This window comes from Aquarana catesbeiana, linkage group LG01, assembly GCF_042186555.1.
Source record: "Aquarana catesbeiana isolate 2022-GZ linkage group LG01, ASM4218655v1, whole genome shotgun sequence".
NCBI classification, from domain to species: Eukaryota; Metazoa; Chordata; class Amphibia; order Anura; family Ranidae; genus Aquarana; species Aquarana catesbeiana.
In genome coordinates this window covers 738689119-738701908 of record NC_133324.1, presented here as the reverse complement: position 1 = coordinate 738701908, position 12790 = coordinate 738689119, and the positions used below count along the sequence as shown (strand labels likewise).

The 12790-nt window shown below is 39.3% G+C and overlaps 1 protein-coding gene across 4 annotated transcripts in view; it reads right to left on the bottom strand.

The window, feature by feature from the left end:
• Positions 1-791: 791 nt before the first annotated feature.
• FHIP1A (FHF complex subunit HOOK interacting protein 1A) overlaps positions 792-12790 on the bottom strand; it is a 354581-nt gene continuing 342582 nt past the window's right edge. For 3 of the 4 annotated variants that reach the window (XM_073604989.1, XM_073604973.1, XM_073604981.1), the window contains 2 exons: positions 10654-10795; positions 792-2330 (listed from right to left, as the gene is read on the bottom strand). In XM_073604989.1, coding sequence (XP_073461090.1) covers positions 2098-2330; positions 10654-10795 — 375 coding nt within the window. In that variant the 3' untranslated portion in view covers positions 792-2097. The remainder of the gene's footprint in view (positions 2331-10653; positions 10796-12790) is intronic. The other variant, XM_073604997.1, reaches the window with a different exon arrangement.

Here is a 12790-nt window from a genome sequence, read left to right as displayed (position 1 = left end):
TACTGGAACCATGTCCTGTGGTCTAATGAGAGCAATATAAACTTATTTGGTTCAGATGGTGTCAAGCGTGTGTGGCAGCAACCAGGTGAGGAGTACAAAGACAAGTTTGTCTTGCCTACAGTCAAGCATGGTGGTGGGAATGTCATGGTCTGGGGAGCTACAGTTCATTGAGGGAACCATGAATGCCAACATTTACTGTGACATACTGAAGCATAGTGTGAACCCCTCCCTTCGGAGACTGGGCCACGGGGCAGTATTCTAACATGATGACGACCCCAATCACACCTCCAAGACGACCACTGCCTTGCTAAAGAAGCTGAGGGTAAAGGTGATGGACTGGCCAAGCATGTCTCCAGACCTAAATCCTATTGAGTATCTGTGGGGCATCAAACAGAAGGTAAAGGAGCGCTCGGTCTCTAACATCCCTCAGCTCTGTGATGTTGTCATGGAGGAGTGGAAGAGGACTCCAGTGGCAACCTGTGAAACTCTGGTGAACTCCATGCCCAAGAGGGTTAAGGCAGTGCTGGAAAATAATGGTGGCCACACAAAATATTGACACTTTGGGCCCAATTTGGACATTTTCACTTAGGGGTGTACTCACTTTTGTTGCTAGTGGTTTAGACATTAATGGCTGTGTGTTGAGGTATTTTGAGGGGACAGCAAATTTACACTGTTATACAAGCTGTACACTCACTACTTTACATTGTAGCAAAGTGTCATTCCTTCAGTGTTGTCATAAGATATAATAAAATATTTACAAAAATGTGAGGGCTGTACTCACTTTTGTGAGATACTGATATATATATATATATATATATATATATATATATATATATATATATATATATATATATATATAAAATTATACAAGCAATTACATTTGAATGTACTTGAAATTATATTTAAATCTTAAAATCCAGTCAATGTGATCTTGGTCAGCTTTACTGGCCCAGACACATCACGGGCTTAAATTGGAAATAAGAAAACGGAACATGTTGCCCACATATCTACCCAATTACCACCCAAGCCGTATCTAAGCTCCAGCTAAAAACGATTCACTACCGCTGCACATCTAACAGCATAATTATGGGATATGTATTCTCCCCATTGCACCCATATTCACAGGAAATGTTATGGTGCACAAGGAGATTCCCACCTGCAGAACTATTAAAGAGCTTTGAGCAGGCATGTGATGACACCAATTTTTTAAAGTGATATCTTTTTTGCAGATACTTCTTTGGCTAAAAAATGTAATTCAATTAAATGACGACACTAGTGGCACATGGCAATTATAAAGCAGTCATGTCCAGAGTAAAGTTTGAACTTCTTCCCGCCCAGCTCCGGCATCCATTTAAATGGGTTTTTATGTGTAAGGGGGTGGGGCAGACTTCATAATCACGTGACCACTAAGATTGGCTGTCACATGGTCAGGAGCCCGTTCCACCGACTCCTGATCATGACTAAAGCACATATGCTTGATGTGGGTGGCAAGAGGTTAAAGGAAACCTGTTCTGAAAAAATATGCCAGCAACCATTGTTGACCTTCTTCTGAAAATGCTAGTTGCTGGCCTTTTGTTTTGTAAACTGCACTAAAAATAGCAAATAGTTTTTTGCAAATAGGTCAAGTTCAACACAGTCAGTGAAGCCATGACAGAGGCCGCAGCATTGCCTGAAGAGTCAATTAATTATCAGAAAATCATCCTCAAGAATTTTCTTTACAAAAATGTACCTGTACATATTATTAACATTCACCCTAGACAAAAATAACAGTTTTAGGTGAATTCATCTCTAAAAAGTGCCCAATGCAAACAGGTAGCAAAGCAAAAAGTGTACAAAGGCAAACGGAGAACAGTTACATACAGTATGTAAAAGTTATGTACACATAAACCAACACAGAACAGGAAAGACAAACCACAATATTCAAATGGACCAGAAAGCCCAGCATCTATCGAGTATTACAGGAAGTAGCTTATTGCAATTAAAGTATTGATCACTATATTGAAATATTCCCAGCTGGACAAAAATGTTTTTCATGTTATAGCAAATAAACGTAAAAATAAAAACAATATAACATCCTTTCACCAGCTATAAAAAGTTTTAAAACGAGTTCCCTATTATATAATCTAACACAGAGTGTTCCTGAGTAAACGCTGCAAGTTCTTTTAGGAATTCTGGGAATATGGCAGCTGCAAGCACGGCATTTCTGGTACGGGTTGAGGCTGTAGAAAGTGGAGGTGACATCTTTACTCTTTGTTCTTTATTTTTCTGCATCACCAGATGAGAATTCTCTCCAGTGCTAGTTTCTTGCTCTCCAATATTCAGTGCAGTATCTGCCAGGAAACATAACTGTTAATAATACACATAATACAATATAAGGTATCTTTCTACATTGAGAAATACACTATGGAGCTTCTTTTTAGTATAGATAATACACCTTTGGAGTATCTTTCCAAATAGCCTATTACACTATGGAATATATTTCTACATAGACTAATACACCATGGAGTGTCTTTCTACATAAATGAATACACTATGGAGTATTTTTCTACATACAGTAATATTCTATGGCGTATCTATGTATTTCAGAATACAAATGTAGCACTACCCCTGCAGGGGCCGTGGGTATGTTGCCCGGGTCTTAACCACTCTTTGCTCTTCAGCCAGGCGCAAGGTATTTTCCACAGCCAGGTGCACATACACTTTCACTCGTTACTCCAATAACCAGTCTAGGGTTTTTGTTTTTGTTGTTTTATTGGAGAACTTGGATAAGGTAAGGGATATAGCAAGATACTCTAAATTTAAATATTCACACTGAGGACCCTTTCCTAGTGAAACTTGACTGAAGTCCTTGCAATGGCAGATATAGACTTCTTCACAGCAGAACAGAGCAACGTCCCTAAGTAAAGTAGTGGAAAAGGCTCTAAGAACACTAGCCAGCATTCTTCTTTGTGTGGGACCTCAGCTGACTTAGAGCACAAGTGGGGATAACTGTCTAAGGATCCTTAGGGTGTCTGTTCTCACAAGGCTTCTGCAGCATCACCGGCAGCCTTTCCTCTCTGTGATACCAGACCAGATGCACTGTAGACTCTCCCTCTGTCAACTATGGTAGGACCATCTGCAGCCACATGTCAGAAATTTAGACCCTAAGGTCACCCACCTGAGGCTGTCTCCCTGTTATGAAAAGAAACTAAAAACTATAATACACTCGTCCTAGCACCTACCCATAAGGGTGCTACACAAAGTTAAATATGGCTGAGCAACAGCTTATCTGAATTTTTGTTATTCCCAGCTAAAAGATTAGTAAATTGGGAAATGAAAGTCCACTGACTTATGTGTCTTGCTGATAACTGTCTCTTCATTTCCAGAACTTTGATTGACAATGGGCTCTTGCTGACATTCTGACCCTTGACTTTTAACCACCAGTCAGAAAGTTACACAAAGTTTAGGAAAGCACTCTCACTGTGTAGCCAATCACAACAGAAAACTAGATTACACGTCCTGTTGATCTGCTAGTCACAAGAATGACATGACGAGGGGAGAAGCAATAATACCATTTAATATTTAAATTTAAAAAAATTACTTAATAGTAAGCTTTTAGATTGTAAAATAGTATGAACAGGGCCTTTTACTCATCATATGTCTCTATCCTTGATTTGTCTGCACTCTAAATTTGCACCCTTGTATAATGTATTGTTTAATATACAGTGCTCTAAGCTGCCACTTAAAAAAGAAAGAGGAGAATACACTAAAGGCAAATACGATAAGCTGTATGCCAAATGACAACATGTCGTATTGATCTATACTACTCAACCTTTTTGAAATTATACATGTGAACCTGACCTAGTAGAGTAGGGTGTAATCATAGTTCAAATGTATGTAATTATTTTGGTCTGAATGTATGGTTTGAGAAATAACAGGTAATAACTTTAATGGGATGATTCTGCTGGGAGGCAGGCAAGTTCAGCAGGATGGTTACACGTTGGTTCAGTGCAGGCAAATGCCAGTGGAGGAAGAGGAATTTTAGTAAAGGGTTTCCTGAGAAACAGATCCATAAAATTTAGGGTAGATAATAGGATACATGATTTTGCAGTAGGGGGTACAAGTTATTAAATGCAGGAATCCTGAAAATGAAAGCAGGTAGTTATAATATCGTGTTAAATAAAATATAGGAACAGTCCAAAGGGTGTGTAGTGGGAAAGGAAATAATGTTCTTCTAGTTTATTTTTCGGCTTGTTTTCATACTGCCAAACGTGACTTATTTTAAAGCTTCTAAGTAAATAAGGGAATATCAGAGGCCACTGCAAGCACAGGAACTGTGTGGCAAGTTTTATAATTTTCTAACACAGAGTTCTTAATGATGTTGCATGCCAAGGTTAGTTGGTTGCAATAATACAACACATTTATTCCTGATTTTACTTAGTCCAACCCGGCTGCTTGGCTACTTGCCTGGAGAATACTATATATAAAACATGCTGGGTGTCAGCTTGGGACATAACTAGGCTTCTGTGGAATGGACATGTGGCTATGTCAGCATTTGGGGATAAATATAGAGTAGCGGTTGTACATAGAGAATGTGGTCTGTTTTAGTACATAGAATAAAGGTCTACAGCATGTCACAGAGCAGAATCTTGATTTTAAACTTGACAAGACTAATTTACACAGTATGACTGAGATGTCTTTCCATTTTCCTTATTCTCTGGAAGCACAAGGTGTCATGTAGTCAAGAAATTGTGTATTGGTGTTAAGTCATCTATAACCTGGAAACCCAACATTGGTCAGAGCTAGCCTGCTAAGGTGAGAAAGTGCAGAAAGTAATCACTACACTATAATACACATATGATAACAACAATACCAACAGCTACAACAAGGTTATCTTTAGGATAATGAAAAGTTTACAACCCCATAAACCTCTGCCTGTCTTCATGCTATCATAGGGCTGCAAGCATCTCTATGAAGTTAGTCGTTCTGGTTTTGATAGTATATTAAAGTATTATAGTCATCTTTTAGTTAATGCAGAGGGACAGATGTAAGAATTGGTTGAACTGTCTTAGTATTATTTCAAACATGCTTTATATTCAGTGCCTTAGACATGCCATCCCATTATGTACATTAATTTGTAAGAAGATATGTAGTCTCAAACCCCCAGCTATTCAACAATTGGACTGGACAGAATTGTATTAATTCTGTAGGTACGTTCCTGTTGGCAGTTTGTGCATTATTCATAGATCCTTGGCTGTATTGTATTGAAGCATGCATAAAGAGTTTTAAAGTGAACTTAATTCATATTCTCATTCAGGAGTGCCACACTGGGCTCATAGATGAAATAGGTGAGCCCAAAAACCCATGGTCTGGAGCAGTGGTACTGAACCCTGTCCTCAAGTACCCCCAAAAGGCCATGTTTTGGGAATTTCTCTTAGATAAAATAGCTGTCCAAAATACCAAGCTATTGACTCTGATTTTAAGCACCTGTGCAAGATAAAGGAAAACCTGCAAACATGGCTTGTTGGGGGTACTTGAGGACAGGGTTGAGAACCACTGTTCTAGAGGAGGCAACACAGGAGAGAATTTATTCAAGGATATTAAAGTATGTTCATGTTGGTATGTCTGTGTTACCTCCCTCTCACAGGTATATACGGCAAGATATTTCAACACATGTGTTTAGGATACTCCTAGTCCAGAGGAGGTTATGCAGGTGTATGAATTCTTAGAACATACCTCTTCCACAGGTATACAATCCCTCCCTTGCATGAGTATCCAAACAGCCAATGCAGATGTATAGTATATATCCACTTAATGTCCCAAGGTCATCAATTAAGGCTCTGGTAATCCCCATTCAAAAGGCATCTGGGATGCCCATAGGGGCCTTGCTGTAATTCAGAATCCTCATATATTCAGGGGTGGCAAGCATAAACATCTCAAATGAAAGCCAATAGATGCATCCAAGCATGGCCCTCTCCATACCAAGCATGTGAATAAAAAGTACTTATCGTATAAACAAAGATAGTTCTTATCCGTTGTGTCAACAATAGGTGGAGGTGGTGGCGCTACCATATAGGCACTGAGTGATTGAAAGGAAATAGTGTATAATGAACTAAAATCCTTAACCATACCATAAAAGTTATAAAAATCACTAAACGTTTTCACAAATATGTGATGTGAAAGTGGACGTGTAAAAGAAATAAACAGAAAGGGGAAAAAATATATATATAACCCTAATAGGTGGAAAAGTGTATTAGGTGTGTCTAAATAAGACTAATAAACAACCTAAATAAGAGGTTAATGAGATGCGTGTCCACCCTCATCCAACCAGCCCAAAAACCATTGCAAACATATTTAATAAACCATAAATAATGAGTGATTAAATATGCAAATCACCACATCTAATATGTGCAAAACGCTAAATTATTTTAAAACCACCCTAAAAAATGTGCAAAAGCAATCCAAAGTTAATAATTAGTAATGTGTTCAATAAATAGTCCAAAAACACTAACCATAAATGACCATAAAAATGTGCAGAAATGTCAATCAATCAATCAATAAATTAAAAAAGAAGAACAAAAATATGATCCCAAATGTCCAAAAACCAGGTGACTTTGGTGCAAAACAGATAGGGTGACTGTAGTGCTCCCCCAATGGGTCCCCACTCACCAAAGGTAGTTACCCCTGCAGGGGTAGTAGGCAAAACAGTGGGTAACTCCAGTTGAATCTTCACCTTGGTAGGCCGTGCTGTGTCTTCTATACCTCCATAAACCTTTACACCTGTATAGTGAGATTTCAGGTAATCCTCCGATCGGGGCTTCCCAGGTCCTTCCACAACAGCAGGCGGCACGATCCTCACAGGAAAAAACAAGGGGCTCCCATAGTGTAGTAGTAAAAAGAATTTTATTTAAAAAAATAAAGTAAGGTAAGCAGTAAGCCGGTCTGTGGCGTGCGTACCATCTGCGTTCCAAGTCCTGACACTTCCGGGTATGACGTAAGAGCGCGGCTCCACCTTACGCGTTTTGTTATTGGACGTTCTCAAAGGCGCCCCGCCAACTGGAGTTACCCACTCTTTTGCCTACTACCCCTGCAGGGGTAACTACCTTTGGTGAGTGGTGACCCATTGGGGGAGCACTACAGTCACCCTATCTGTTTTGCACCAAAGTCACCTGGTTTCTGGAAATTTGGGATCATATTTTTGTTCTTCTTTTTAATTGACATTTCTGCACATTTTTATGGTCATTTATGGTCAGTGTTTTTGGACTATTTATTGAACACTCACCATTACTAATTATTAACTTTGGATTGCTTTTGCACATTTTTTTAGGGTGGGTTTATATTAATTTAGCATTTTGCACATATTAGATGTGGTGATTTGCATATTTAATCACTCTTTATTTATGGTTTATTGAATATGTTTGCAATGGTTTTTGGGCTGGTTGGATGCGGGTGGACACGCATCTCATTAACCTCTTATTTAGGTTCTTAGGTTATTTAGGCTCTTTATTTAGACACACCTAAGGCCCCTTTCACACTGGGGCGGTGGGGTCATCGGCGGTAAAACGGCGCTTTACCGGCGTTTTAGCGGCGGTATTCGCCTGCTAGCGGTGCTGTTTTAACCACCGCTGGCGGCCGAAAAAGGGTTAAAACCGATCGCATAGCGCCGCTGCAGCGGCGGTATAGCCGCGCTGCCCCATTGATTTCAACGGGCAGGAGCGGTGCCGCTCCTTCACCGCTCCAAAGATGCTGTTTGCAGGAGTTTTTTTCTCTCCTGCCAGCGCACCATTTCAGTGTGAAAGCCCTCAGGCTTTCACACTGGAGAAACAGTAGTGGCAGTTTTAGGTCGGTTTGCAGGCACTATTTTTAGCGCAATAACGCCTGCAAACCGCCCCAGTGTGAAAGGGGCCTAATACACTTTTCCACCTATTAGGGTTATATATATATATTTTTTCCCCTTTCTGTTTATTTATTTTACACGTCCACTTTCACATCACATATTTATGAACACGTTTAGTGATTTTTATAACTTTTATGGTATGGTTAAGGATTTTAGTTTATTATACACTATTTCCTTTCAATCACTCAGTGCCTATATGGTAGCGCCACCCTCCATGTTTTTCTTTATTTTTTTCTTTATTTATACATGTAAGTTTCCTTGGGAACCCATCAGGGGAGGCTGCAACCTCCTATCCTAGGCACGGAATTTAATATTTACCAATAGATGGGGGTGGGCAGCTGGAAAGATAAGCCTGACCGTTTTTGCAGGTGACCCCGGCTGCTTCAGAGGCAACATACAATACTGTAATGCACCCTAACTCATCCTCTTGATATGTGTAAACCACGAGTACAGTGGTATGCCATGATAGCAAATGGTAAAATGCATATGCAGCTGTGTGCAGTGTGCTGTGATGGCGTGGTCTTTTTTGGCTATTCTGAATTTATAAAGCCTTAAAATGTAAGTGTAAATATAAGGGTAGGCAAACAGCTAAATGCATGTGCACTGTGTTATGTATTGTGAGCTGTATTATGTGCCACACATGTTGTAATTCTGTTTATTCAGCATTCTAATCCACATATACCTGGCAGACATAGAATATGATCCTGGCCACTGCAATCAAAGCAGTGCAGCTTGATGAAGACTGTGACTGGATAGGAGTAGCAGTTTACTTATGTGGTCATTACCATGCACTCCTCTCCAATCAGTGAACTGCATTTATTAGGCTCAGAGTACTGTGCAATTCAGGAAAGCTTGATCAGCTTTCAGTGCTGTCCCTTTTTCTCCTAGTCTTAATGCTAGGGAGTAGGTTTGTTTACAGACAGAATGATATACTTTTTAAAAATACATTTATGTATTTCTAATACTATTAAGAAATACAGTACATTAATGCATTTCCAATTACTATATTACTGAATTAAATGGTGGTCATTAAATACTGTATCTGCCTACAATTAGGTGTGAAAATAAGCCTGCGCTTTGTCCATGTTCTATATCCTCCCTACTTTAAATGGCTGTCATTTTACTACCCTTTTACTCCATTTACCCACTCGGCGAAGAGAAGAAGTTCTGTATTCGTTCCCAGCTGATCTGGTTTGAGCCCACCCCCTTGTTACAGTTACAGGACTTGATGACTGCTCAGGTTAGGCCTCATTCTGTGGGCCCTTTGTATTTGTTTGATTTAAATGCAGGAGAAATTGCTCTGGACAGTTTAGTGTTTGTTTTGAGTTTTGAAAAATGCAAAATGTATATGCATTTACATATAAAACTTACATGAATTTACATGTTTTTAAAAAGTATTCTGCCCCTGGATGTACAGATTTCTATTTTTCTAAACACAAGTAAATTAAATGTACAGTGTGCTTTATACCATTTAAAATCATTACATGCATTTTTATGCATTTAGAAATGTCTTATAAATGCATATAATCACATGTCATTGCGTGTGTGGACAAGGCCTACTGTAAGTTTGGGCAGCACAAGAAAGGCCGGCATGGCAATAAGGTAAACCTATTGCTTTGCCTTATGTGAACAAACAAGAGGATCGTGGGCTTTTTTGTCAAGCGTTTTGTCTCACGATTTTTGCTCAAACAACAGTTCTCCGCCCCTTTATCAGCAGCACTGCACACCTTTTAGTTGAAAAATTCCTGAAAAAACGTGCAATTCTGCTCCAAACAATGCTTAAAAAATGCATAAAAATGTAAAACATAGGTGGGAATGTAGTCTACTAATTATATTCCTCTTTCACTGAAAATTCCCTAAAATTAAGCAATAAAGCTGAACTCTAGAAATAATCTTTTTTCAAAAAATCACATGGTCCAATCATAGCTGACATGCAAGGAGCTCTGGGGATGCAGAAATTCACTACAGTAATCTATGCTACATAAGTGAGCACTGGTCTCTTGCAGGGGCTGTTTGAATTATTATTATTTAAGGTACTTATATAGCGCCGTCAATTTACGCAGCTCTTTACATATACATTGTACATTCACATTGGTCCCTACCATCAAGGAGCTTACAATCTAAGGTCCCTAACTCACATTCATATACTAGGGCCAATTTAGACAGAAGCCAATTAACCTACCAGCATGTCTTTGGAGTGTGGGAGGAAACCAGAGTACCCGGAGGAAACCCACGCAGGCACAGGACATGCAAACTCCAGGCAGGAAGTCTCGTGGTTGCGATTCGAACCAGTGACCCTTTTTACTGCTAGGCGAGAGTGCTACCCACTACACCACTGTGCCACCCGCAGATGACTTGCCTTCTGTATACAGATGTAACCAAGCTAGACCAATGTAAGTGAACATTGAACATAGGGGGTTGCATCACACCACCGTCATTCAGAGAATATTTTGTATTTTTTTTCAGTGACTACAAGGCTTTCTCTGATTGGACGAGCCGAAGATTTCCCCCTCCTCTCTGCCTCGTTCAATGAGCTATGAAGGATTAGATGCAACCAAGCTGGACCAATGTAAGTAAAAAGATAATTCCTGGAGTTCAGCTTTAAGTGTAAAAAAATTATATTTCTATTAGATAAATGAGAGAAGAGACATACATTCTACATTCTAGTTAATACAAAAACATGGTGAAATAATATTCCATATATACAAATGTCTCCTCTCGTATTTTAATTCAGTCATTCAGTGACCTAATCTGCTTACATGTAACCTGTTTATTACCTTTGGTTAACACACCTGGGAGTTCGCGGCTTGGAGAGCCCATGCGAGCCAGCAAGTATTGTTGAGCTTCTGCAAGTAACAAGGGAAAACTTTGCTCTGCCGCTGCAAATTGTTCAATTTTATGTCTGACAGAGGCGAGTACCTGGAAACGAAGAGGGAGAAATATATGTCATTTATGGTTTTTCTCTCCAAAATTACTTTTCTCTTCAGATGTTAAAAAATGGGGTTGAGTTGATTTCATGAGGTGATGAATGAGCAATTTTGCAGCAAATAGCCTTGAAGTCCCAGAAAAGAGTGAACCCACAGCAGCTCAGAAAGCGTATGTCTGTGCCATGATGAAGTCTCTAATATAACTGGCAGCTCACTTGACATCCTGAGAGCTACAGCTAAATGATCATTTGAATTCTGCTCTCTATTCTCCGCTAAAGCTGCTCCAAATACAAGTTTAGGGCACATTGCCAGGATACACTGGGGGATTTGGCCATTTACAGTAATACAATAGAAGATTTATTTCTCACTGCATCTTTTCAGCTCTTATGAAAAAGGTGGAAAGCTGCATGAAATACGGCATTACTTGATGTGTATACCACCTATATGTTCATTATTTGGTGTCAGTCAAAATAAGAATGACACAAATGGCAGAGGCTGGAGTTGAAATCAAATGAAGCTATATGGCAACAACTCAATTTATTTATTTATAGCATGACTGACAGAAGTGATTACTTATTTAAGTGCTGCTCAAATGAAGTACAGTAATTAATGATAACCAAACAAAAATAAACACACTTCAAAGCCCATCATTCCTTTAGCCACTTACAACAGATTGGTTGTATTTGATGTAGACATTGAGGAATAGCTCTTTATGGTACTGCTTTTTTGCCATATTTTATGGCAAAAACAATTTTGTTGTTAATAACTTAAGGCAAAGATTTGATTTGGCAAAAAAAAAAAAATCAGAGTCAAAATTATATCAGAATTAGTTTTACAGCGAGTGTACTAAATTAAGCACTAATGTATTACAATTAGGGATTGAGAGCTGAGTGTGAGAGTTGAGGCAAGAAAAATTGGTTTGGGGTTTTAGATTCCAAGTCCAGTTTCAGAACCAAATAAAAATACCAACCCCTTCTATTCCCTACACAATGTGGTGCAATATTTTTTTAACTAGTCAACTATACCTACGTCTAAATCTTATTCAAAGAACCCATCTTGTGAACTTTAGAGTTGTCTAGTGGTGGCCTCTCAGAAAAGTAGAACAGTGTACAGAGGTTACGTAGAAGTGCCATTGGCCATCCCCAATGCTATTAGAAACTGAAGGCAGCTTGCGTGATGATGGCCCTTTTTGTGGTCCAGAGGATTTCAGGGAATGTGGCCATGAATAGGGACGTTCAACAAATCTGAACTGTGTTCCTCTCCTTCAGCAAAGTTCACCTGATCAAAACCCTAGGCTTTTAGACTTTATTAATCCATTCTCAACAAAACACAATCTTTGAAGTGTAACTAAAGGCAAAACTTTTTTTTTTAGTTTTGGAGTAGAGAGGGATTTGAATACCTGTCAATTTTTATTGCTGTCTGTGTCCCGCTTATTTGTCCTGCTTACTATTATCATTGAAAGTAAAAGGAAATCCCAAATTTTGGTTGACATCAGAACACTAATGCCCCGTACACACGGTCGGACTTTGTTCGGACATCCCGACAACAAAATCCTAGGATTTTTTCCGACGGATGTTGGCTCAAACTTGTCTTGCATACACACGGTCACACAAAGTTGTCGGAAAATCCGATCGTTCTGAACGCGGTGACGTAAAACACGTACGTCGGGACTATAAACGGGGCAGTGGCCAATAGCTTTCATCTCTTTATTTATTCTGAGCATGTGTGGCACTTTGTCCGTCGGATTTGTGTACACACGATCGGAATTTCCGACAACGGATTTTGTTGTCGGAAAATTTTATATCCTGCTCTCAAACTTTGTGTGTCGGAAAATCCGATGAAAAATGTGTGATGGAGCCTACACATGGTCGGAATTTCAGACACAAAGGTCCTATCACACATTTTCCGTCGGAAAATCCGATCGTGTGTACGGGGCATAATAGAGGGGAAATCCTCCAATGGGGACACTAGTTCAGGTGACCCTGGT